General features: G+C 29.8%; 2 protein-coding genes across 14 annotated transcripts; both read left to right on the forward strand.

Moving 5' to 3' along the window:
• Positions 1–2,501: 2,501 nt before the first annotated feature.
• Positions 2,502–3,338, forward strand: LOC119611098 (cytochrome c oxidase subunit 6A, mitochondrial). Its single transcript, XM_037966568.1, has 2 exons — positions 2,502–2,789; positions 2,980–3,338. Exons 1-2 carry the CDS (start codon positions 2,699–2,701, stop codon positions 3,210–3,212), a joined length of 324 nt encoding a protein of 107 aa, XP_037822496.1. The 5' UTR covers positions 2,502–2,698; the 3' UTR covers positions 3,213–3,338.
• A 2,111-nt stretch (positions 3,339–5,449) lies between these two features.
• LOC119611090 (caspase-1-like) lies at positions 5,450–9,989 on the forward strand. Of its 13 annotated transcripts, none has more exons than XM_037966553.1 (5): positions 5,450–5,781; positions 6,245–6,530; positions 7,200–7,456; positions 8,692–9,000; positions 9,103–9,989. In XM_037966553.1, exons 2-5 carry the CDS (start codon positions 6,283–6,285, stop codon positions 9,348–9,350), a joined length of 1,062 nt encoding a protein of 353 aa, XP_037822481.1. In that variant the 5' UTR covers positions 5,450–5,781; positions 6,245–6,282; the 3' UTR covers positions 9,351–9,989. The 13 variants fall into 13 exon arrangements, with proteins under 13 accessions (XP_037822481.1, XP_037822478.1, XP_037822479.1 ...); XM_037966550.1 differs by having other exon boundaries at positions 5,461–6,038; XM_037966551.1 differs by having other exon boundaries at positions 5,461–6,038; positions 6,274–6,530.
• The last annotated feature ends 555 nt before the right edge of the window (positions 9,990–10,544 follow it).

Raw genomic sequence — 10,544 nt, forward strand, 5'->3', positions numbered from 1 at the left:
AACGAATTTTTGTATTTAATTCATATGGGAGGTTCCGCTCCCCTCATTGGTAGTCCCCCAATTTATTACCCAAAATGTTTACATGGATGTTAAAGTTCTTCCAGAACTACATCATTTAAAGGGATCACAAAGAGATTGAAAAATATTCCAAAAGTTTCACTTTGAAAACATTATTAGAGTGTATGAAGACTCGCAACTCTAAAGGCAGACTATTCCTATTTTAGCGGTAATTTCTTTATGATTAAAATAAGTAAGAAGTAAGAGTTATATTCGGCAAATCATATGTCGTAAAAAAGTAAATTTCCCCTCATTAGATTAATAAGAACGTCACCGTGATTTTCGGATTAGGGACTTAAATGTGGAATTGGATCAATTATTGACAAAGTTCTCTATAAATAAAAGTAATAATTTAATTCTATCATAACGATAACTTTTGAAAGATGTATTAGCTATAAACTGATTTTCTGTAAGAGGGTTATATTGGCGGACCGATTCTCATAAATTTATTTTTCATAAATGTAGGTTTCGGTTCCTAAAAATGTTTTTTTCGTCGACATCGACATTTGAAATCCATTTATGTGCGTTTAAGTCATTTTCTGAAGAAGATTTCATATACATATTTACATTACATATTTTCGTTCCAACAAAAATTGTTTTTTATTAAGTACGTAGAAAACGTTAAAATCAATTATTGAAGGGCAAGGGTCAATTATGGCCTATAGAGATTTCGATTGATATCGAGCCCTTTTTGCGAGATACATTTGCAAGCGAGATAAATTTTCGTTCAATTAGGATACTGCGTGTTTAATTTTATGTTTATATATTCAATATTTTAGAAAATTCAAAAAGTACCAGTTAAAGAACGAAAAATTACCAGAAATACTCCAGTTTAAATTTTCATTCACTCAAGTCCCTGATTGCTTAGTTTTATGTTTTAAGGTTCATTATAATAGAAAATTCAAATAGAATCAGTTGAAGAACGAAAAAGTTCCAAAAAGTCCCGTTTTATATGTTCTCACTTACTCCATGCCCTACAGGTTTAATTTTATGTCTATAGGTTCAATATTATAGAAAAGTCAAAAAATACCTTTTGAAGAACGAAAAAGTACCAAAAAGTCCCCTTTTATATGTTATCACTTAATCCGGGCTGTACATTCCTACCCAGGAAAAAGTTACATGACAAAGATGTTGTTTAATCAGAGGTTCAAGTGATGACGAAGTGGTTCGATTTAGGTGAAACATGCATGATTTTAACATTAGCGTGTCATTGGAGATCATGTGTTTATGCGAGAATTCCGAATAATCGAACCAATGCAAATTCGATGATTCGAAAACGATGTTTCATTGGTTCAAGCTATTTGTTTTGTATGTATTTTTGGAAGATATTTTAAATATTTTTAAGGAAAATATTATAATAAATATGGGAAAATATATAAAATAATGTTAATAATCAAAAATATTTCTAATAACACATAAATTTCCTTTGATTAAATTAACAATCTGAATTAATTTTTGAAGTTTTAAAGGAATATTTTAACTGCGGAATAGGTTGAATTTAGGAAGGCGTTTAGAATGAGTTGTATTAGCACTGTTATTAAAGAAGTCATGAAACATGCATTCACTTTGCACTACTGCAAAATTTTTTTGCTGGGTAATTTCATGTTTCTAGGTTCAATATTATAAAAAATTCAAAAAGTACCAGTCGAAGAACGAAAAAGTAGCAAAAAGTCCCCTTTTATATGTTATCACTTAATCCGGGCTGTACATTATTAATTTCATGTTTCTAGGTTCAATATTATAAAAAATTCAAAAAATACCAGTCGAAGAACGAAAAAGTACTAAAAAGTCCCTTTTTATAGATTATAATTTACTCCAGGCTCTACATATTTATTTTTATGTTTCTAGGTTTAATTTTATGGAAAACTCAAAAAGTACCAGTCGAAGTATGATAAAGTTCCCATTTTATAGATTCTCATTTACTCCAGGCTCTAAGTGCTTAATTTCATGTTTCGAGGTTCAAATTTTGTAGCAAGCTCAAAAAGTACCTTTTGAAGAACGAAAAAGTACCAAAAAGTCCACTTTTAGATTCTCAAGTGCTTAATTACATGTTTGAATTTAAGTGTAATGAAAGTGTATTTCAACACTTGAAATTTGAATGTTTGACTGGAACTAAACTTGTTTTAAACTTTAATTACAGCAAGAATACTTATTTGGTATAGTGTTACAACTATAAGGGATCTAAAGTCGACATAAAGCCCACAATGGTTAGTACCAATATTTTGCTCAAACAACATCTACATACCTAGCCAGGTTATATCCTCTAGTTCCGTGAAGACATTCTCTGCAAAGCTATAAATTTGTATAAAAGGCGGCTTAACAATTGTTTCTTGTAAATATTCGGTCACCATAGTGTTTGGAGACAACTAGAGCTTCACTGAAAGGCACACCAGACAGACATCGGGCTCTATTATGGGTGTATGGTAGTGATTTTGCTGAGATCAATGGTATAATAATAAGTATGTATCCCAAGGATACCCCCTGATACGGCAATCAGCTTCAACTATTTAAACACATCTGGCAACACTTACTGCCTGACAGTTCTGTGAATAACTGTCAAAAACTTTTCGTAGTGTTACTTGAGCATTGGAAAAATAATTTATTTCATCGAGACGTTAAAGAAATCATAGATATCCAAAAAATGTCTGCTATCCTGTCCCAAATTCTTCGCCGCAAGATTGCAACCTCTGCATCCAGGTTTGCCACCGCCGCCACTGCTGGTGAACACTCCGGTAAGATGATAAAAACAGAAATTCCCAAAAAAAAATATAAATTTGGTAGGGTTAGGAGATGCGAGGTTATGTAATGAAAAAAAGTGTATAAAAAACGCAACTTTTAATCCTAATCAATGACCAATATTAAACCATAGTAAATTTCTAACATTCGTTCAATAAATAATATAATGTTTCGTTATTTTTCCAGGTGGTTACAAGATGTGGAAGCGTTTGACTTTCTTCGTTGCCTTCCCATCTGTTGGTTTGTGCATGTTGAACGCTTATTTGGCTCATCAGGAACATGCCCACCATGCCCGTCCTGAATTCGTTAAATACGAGTACTTGGCCAAGCGCGACAAACGTTTCCCCTGGGGTGAAGGTAACAAATCTTTGTTCCACAACCCCCATGCCAATGCTTTGCCTGACGGTTATGAGGCCTAAGGTGTTGTGAACATTCTATCGATCGATGTTTAGTTTAAATCTGTAATGATAACAAATAATTATAATTACAATGAATGATAAATGAAGTATTTCATATTAATAAAAACAAAACATGAAAAAACCAAAGAAGTGAATATTGCTTAAATATGTGTAGTAAAATAGAAATGGTTATTTTGCAATGATATTCATATGTTCCAGTAGTAATCAGAATTGTTTAAAAGGGATACATAAAAGCAAAAATAGGTAAGTGATGGAACTAAACAATCTTTAAAGTAACAGTTCGACTCTTGCCGATAGTTGTCTTCTAAACTCGTTTCGTACAGCTGTCGCTGGGTCATTCCGGAGCGAAGATACAATTGTTTTGACAAATACAAATTCCTCGTTTAATGATTTACATATTTTAAGGGCAATAAAGGTAATTTTTGTTACAAAGTAGTTCACCTAAATTCTTCCATTAAAGAGCTGCTTTAAACCTTTTTGTAAATGATAATGGAATATTAGAACTAAATGAATTTTGGTTTTTAAAACCATATGGATGACGTAGATATTAGGGTTGTCATTCGAATAAAAATGATTCGATTCATCGAGGAAAAAATTTGTTTTTCTTTGAACGAATAAAATTTTTGCCGACTAATCGAATATTCGAATGATTATTAAATGTTACTTTTTACGAATATTTTAGTTTGTAAAAGCATTCACAAACTTGCAAAATGGTGCCAAACTAAAATCAAAAATATTTTAGTTGCAATATGTTTATATTTTGGCCTTATAGGCTTTGTATTCTTATGAGGAATAAATAAATATGTGTGAATCCATTCATTTCTCCATCGTATATACAATATAAAGCTGTTAGCTTCCACTTTCTAAATCCGTTGAGGAATTTAAAATCGGTTTTACCCATATCTTAAGATTTTGGAGGTGTTTGGCAAATTTCAAAAACTGATTTTTGTAATACTCGGTAGCACCTTTCAGAAAACCGTGTCACTTACCAGGTATGTATTTTTTATCGCATAGTGTTATTGAGTTTTATTCATATTTTATTAAATTATTCGAGTAAAAACTTTTATTCGTTCGAATAATCGAATAATTTTTAAAATTTTATCGACTACTCGAATGAAAATAATATTGTTCATTAAAAACCCTAGTAGATATATTATTCGTTTATAGCCCCATACAAAGTCCCCTATTATCACGATAAAATTCTGCATAAATAACTCTAATGTAAACGCAAACCCCTCTACCAACATTTGTAAGGATAGTCCCTTGCCCACGTATAACTCTTCTTTCAGAAAATTACTTTTTTTGTTAACAAATTGTTGAAATATTTCTGAATTATGGCAAAAATAACTCAAATGCTTTATTATTAATAGTAATGCACATATTTTACATACTATTCACTGGTAGGGTGTCATAAGATCGGTCATGCCTGACCATGCGTTCTTATTTGTTTAACTTTAAAATTTATTGAAAACTGTTTATGATTGCACTTATTTATTACCCTGTTCTTAAAGATAATGTAAAGTCGGCGCCGACATTTATATTCTAACGGCGTCGATATGAAATTTAGTCGGTATAGAATTATCTTAAATAGAGTGCAGGGATGGAAAAATTAAGAAATGTACTATTTGATGTTTAAATTAAGATGACTTAAACAAGCCAGAAACCAATGTATATAGGATTGAACAGCGCTAAATCCGAATCTGTTCAAAATTTATCCATGTCATCAGGTTTCTGCTTTCGTGAAAGGTACTTTTCATTTGTTCAAAAAGTATGTTTTGAAAAAGTACCCATTTGGTGTGTTTATCTATAAATTTGCAAATTTTTAAAATTTAAGCTCCGTTCACAATGATAGCAAATTGTATTTCTATTTTTTTTATCAACAATATTTTAAAATTGACTAAATATCTCGCTTTAATTCATTCCAGAGTGGAGTACTCTATTATTCTGAACGTAGCTTTAATCAAAATAGGCTCAAAGATTTTGTTGCTACTATGTGGATTTTGTATTATTTCAGAAATTACAACATCGTAGTTGGAGCAAAACAATACGTATTCATATGTACAAGCCCATGATACATGATTGTTATAGTTATATTATGGTACAAACCAATAGAAAACAATATTTTATAAAAAAGTATCAGTTTTCTTGGCTCAGAAAATGTTTTTGATATTGAAAGAAAATCTTATTTTCCATCCCTGGTTGAGCGTCTTTTTTCGATGCATTCGTTTTTTATATTTAGTTGTTGTTGTGATTTACTAGCGAATTGATGTTTTCAAAAATAAACAAACAAAAAGTCGAAAGCACCGTAACTGCATTGGAGGAGTAGAGTAATTAAAGGCTAAAAGAGAAAGAGAGAATAAAGCCGCCTAATTCATTTTTCATTAAAAAAAAACTTTTTTAGCCTAACTTGATAGTAAAGTGTGTTCTATTAAAATGTTATTAGTTGCTAATAAAAATAAATAAACAATAACCTTGATACAATGTTAAATAAACGTCACAAAAAAACATACATTTATAACGACGACAACAATAGCAACAATAATAATAAAAGCGGTCTTTTACCTTAAATGTAAAAATAAATTTTTGGAAAATATCAATTGATGATAAAAAGTGATGACAAATAATTTAAAATTAGTTTGTATATTGTGCAAAAATTCTATGAAATACAAAGAAAAATATAGGAACAAATAGATTTTCTGTGGTTTTATGGTAAAATTATAATTGTATTAAAGAAAATCCATAGCTTCTAGCCTTGAAAACAATAGTTAAAATTTGTATTTGGCGTGGTAGCGTGTCTGGCATTTATTTGTATTTCTTTTTTTTTTTGTAAGTGCACTAGGGAGGATAGTGAAGAAGTTATTGAGTGTGTTGTTATGTATTAAAAGGATTTGCTGTAAACACAAATAAAAAGAAATAATAAGAAATTCATCTTCAATTACAAATTCTTTAAATATGTTTAACAATTAACGTGGTATTATTTAAAAATAAAAAAAAAACATATAAATCATCTTTTAAAACATTTTTAATAATAGTAGAAAAAATACAAATATACATACAATAGCTATCAATCATGACAGATGAATGCATATCGACGACGGTGGAGTACATAACAAGTGCTACTTTAAAAATGAACAATTCCTCGCACCAACAGCAACAACAGGATGTCTATGATGGTGCTGTTGATGACGACGACGATACCGTTGGTAGTCGCGGTATTGGTCTATGCAACAGCTTCGATCGACCCGATGCTCTGGGTATGGGCTGTGAAGAAAGTTCTAATAATTCATCAGCAGTACATTCCACAAATGGTAAACCTATGTAAGTTGTATTTAAATGTTTTGTATTGTAGATGAAGTATACAGGTAGAAATAGATCTTTAAAATATGGATGTATAAGAAATGTCTGTAACAGTTGTAATAATTCTGTTAAATTCAATAAAATAGATTTTCACCTCTACATTAATAATGTTATTTAACAGAACTATAAATATGTTATTTCCTGATAACATACAGTTGAATGAACAGTGGGAGAATTTCTGAAAAAATAAAACTAGAGATATATCTCAAAGACTTTGTTGTTTTCCTAAACATAATGTATATCATAATGAATATCTTTCTGTTTATAAAAATTCTGAAATCTGGAGTTCGGAGGAGAAGATTTGCTAATTTTAAATAAACAACTTCACAGGAATGTAAGAAGCATTAAAGTATTTTTGCACGCTATCTAGTTACTCCATTTTATATATAATTAAAAAAAATACTTATAAATTTTATAAAATATTTTTAACTTATATATTGTATAGAAAATATTAGGCTCTTCTTAATAATTAATGCAATAATTTATGAAGTTTACAGAATTTTACTATGCTTTACATACACATGTATGTAAAGTATTTTGAAATCATCTACACACTTTCTATAAATAAAAAATAAATATCCTTATCACTTATATAAAGTTCATTTTTTTATTTTTCCCCTTATTTTATAGCTCAGTTTCTGAGATAAAGTGTATGGTGGCTCGTATGCCAACTGAACGCAATGCCATGGAATACAATATGAACCATAAAAAACGTGGTTTAGCTATAATCTTTAATCATGAATTTTTTGATATACCATCATTGGAGAATCGTAAAGGTACTAATATTGATTGTGAGAAATTAAAGAAGACATTTAAAAGTCTAGATTTTGAAGTATCAATATATAAGGACTGTAAATTACGGGAAGTTTTTGAACATATCGATAAGGGTAAGTAGTATGTAAAGTATTTAATTTAAATATTTCGTTAAGTTTAAGAAAACTATAAATAGACAATAGACTAGATCATAGACTGTAGACTGGCACATAGACTAGAAAGGCTAGACTATAAGCTTGACTATAAACTAAACAACAGACTAGACCCTAAGCTTGACTTTAAGCAGGACTAGACTATAGACTGAACTATAGACTATAGACTAGACTATAGACTGGACTATAGACTGGACTATAGACTGGACTATAGACTGGACTATAGACTAGACTATAGACTGGACTATAGACTAGACTATAGACTGGACTATAGACTAGATAGATAGATAGATAGATAGATAGATAGATAGATAGATAGAGAGATAGGTAGATAGATAGGTAGATAGATAGATAGATAGATAGATAGATAGATAGATAGATGGATAGATAGAGAGATAGGTAGATAGATAGATAGATAGATAGATAGATAGATAGATAGATAGATAGATAGATAGATAGATAGATAGATAGATAGATAGATAGATAGATAGATAGATAGATAGATAGATAGATAGATAGATAGATAGATAGATAGATAGATAGATAGATAGATAGATAGATAGATAGATAGATAGATAGATAGATAGATAGATAGATAGATAGATAGATAGATATATAGATAGATGGATAGATAGATAGATAGATAGATAGATAGATAGATAGATAGATAGATAGATAGATAGATAGATAGATATATAGATAGATAGATAGATAGATAGATAGATAGATAGATAGATAGATAGATAGATAGATAGATAGATAGATAGATAGATAGATAGATAGATAGATAGATAGATAGAAAGATAAGAAATAAATAAATACACAAATAAACAAATTAATAAAATATAATTAAAAAATACAACAACATTTGTTATGTGATACCAAATAATAATGACTATTAACATTTTTTATCGGAAACGTTTTCATAAACAAAATATAAAATTATTACGGTCACGTGAATGCAGATATCTATAATAATTGAAATATAACAAAGGCAAGTTCAATTGCCTATTGAAAGGGAAATTCCCTTTCAATAGAATTTATCAATTTAAAACTAGAGTGTTGAAAATAATATAATCTGAATCGATGAAATGTTGTTAGGAAATCACTTTAACTCTTTGAAACACTGGAATAATAACCTAGTTTTAAATATACGATTTATTTTTTATTTTTTTCAATTCAATTTACTTTTCTAGCTGCTGCACAGGATCATAGTGAACACGATTGTATTGCAGTTGCAATATTAACACATGGAGAACAGGGTTATTTATACGCCAAAGATGTCATGTACAAATTAGATACTATTTGGCATTATTTCTCAGCCAGAGATTGTCCAACACTGGCTGGTAAACCGAAATTATTTTTTATACAAGCCTGCCGTGGTGATCGTTTAGATCCAGGTATTAAACTACAAAAGACTGAAACAGATGGTGAGACATCATCTGATATGAGTTATCGTATACCAATACATGCTGATTTCCTAATAGCATATTCAACAATACCAGGTGAATATTAACAAATTATTTTTTTGAAAACAAAAGTATTTGCTATTTTCGCTTTCATTTGTTCATATTTAATAAATACAAAAATTTCCGGTTTAATTAAAGGTTTCTACTCCTGGCGCAATACTTCAAATGGTTCATGGTTTATACAGTCTCTCGTCGAGGAATTAAATATTAATGGCAAAAAATATGATTTACTAACACTATTAACATTTGTTAATCGCCGTGTGGCCATGGATTATGAATCGTGTGTACCATCACGTCCCATAATGGATCAACAAAAGCAAATACCTTGCATTACATCAATGTTAACACGCATTTTACGTTTCACCGATAAACCTAAACAGAATTAAGTTTAGATTTGAAACATAACAATTACTCAAAAATAGCTACAAAAACCAACAACAATGTGTCATACAAATTGCGTACAAATTTACAACAAAACGAAGAAATAACAAAAATTCTTTTAGAACACAATTGTTAAATCAATTTTTTTTCTTTTTTTTTGTTAATTTAAGCATTAGAACTAAATTTTTTAACAAAAAACTTAATTCACTTTTGATAATATGTACTATTACATACTTGTATTTGCAAATATTTTTTTTTTTTGTATTTTATATGTATAATTCTCATTCATTTATTCTAACATTAACATGGAACTGAATTTTTTTGATAGGGCTACTATTGTTATTTTCACTATCAGTACTTGCCATTCACATGTTCACTAAACTTTATTTAAATGTATTTTGGGTACATTTCAATTACTTACTTACCACATAAGTCTATAAAGCAATAAGATTTATAGAAGATTTTTAGAATTATTAGATTATTGTTCAATTTTTTTTTATTACAAGAAAAGAAAAACTTAATGTGTACTTTCCTGCCTTCCACAATGGTTGCCATTTATTAATATTTAAGTTCTATTAGTTTAATCCATTTAACATTTTCTTAAATTAAACAAAAATATATGAATTCGAAAGCAAACAACAAAAAGACGTGTTTTGTTTTATTTATAACAAGTTAGAGTGTTTGGATATGTGAGCAGGTGTTTACATTACTGGCGACACATTTGTGTCCTTTGTCATACCTATTAAGAAAAAGACTCAGCATCGATCTAATCCTGTGTTAAACCTTAATTCCGCCAAGGCCTGACATTAACAGAAGATGTTAATGGAGGATATCACCTTTTACCACGCCATGACAGATTCTGTAGAAATTGTGAAGTCCAGAGGTCCAGTCACCATTACAAATGTGTTTCGTATCGTACGGAATTGTATGTCGATCACATGATATTCGCCATTCACCTATATTGTGCATACTTCGTGGACTTTATCGGCAACCTAGCTGGAGAGCGGTATGCCAACAAAACTGTAGGGCTTTTCTCTTGCTAGTAAAGTACCAATTAACGCAAAAAATCCATAACAACATTTCCAGGTTTCTGTCGATGACCTGGAATCCAGTTTAGTCTTACGGTGGAATGTTTTGCCATCTCGTTAAGAGATTACCAAAAGCTTGATTGTCAGTATATATTCGAATATTAACGACGT

The sequence above is a fragment of the Lucilia sericata genome, unplaced genomic scaffold, assembly GCF_015586225.1.
Source record: "Lucilia sericata isolate MDLA Ls3-8-SP2 unplaced genomic scaffold, ASM1558622v1 Contig001359F_arrow, whole genome shotgun sequence".
Classification (NCBI taxonomy): Eukaryota; Metazoa; Arthropoda; class Insecta; order Diptera; family Calliphoridae; genus Lucilia; species Lucilia sericata.

What these genes read in the sequence shown, in the direction of transcription:
- LOC119611098 (XM_037966568.1), top strand. Translation starts at nt 2,699, where the DNA reads ATGTCTGCTATCCTGTCCCAAATTCTTCGCCGCAAGATTGCAACCTCT. An exon ending in CACTGCTGGTGAACACTCCG is followed by an intron (nt 2,790 to 2,979) that starts GTAAGATGATAA and finishes TTATTTTTCCAG; the next exon opens with GTGGTTACAAGATGTGGAAG.
- LOC119611090 (XM_037966546.1), top strand. An exon ending in TCCACAAATGGTAAACCTAT is followed by an intron (nt 6,531 to 7,199) that starts GTAAGTTGTATT and finishes CTTATTTTATAG; the next exon opens with CTCAGTTTCTGAGATAAAGT. An exon ending in AGCATATTCAACAATACCAG is followed by an intron (nt 9,001 to 9,102) that starts GTGAATATTAAC and finishes GTTTAATTAAAG; the next exon opens with GTTTCTACTCCTGGCGCAAT.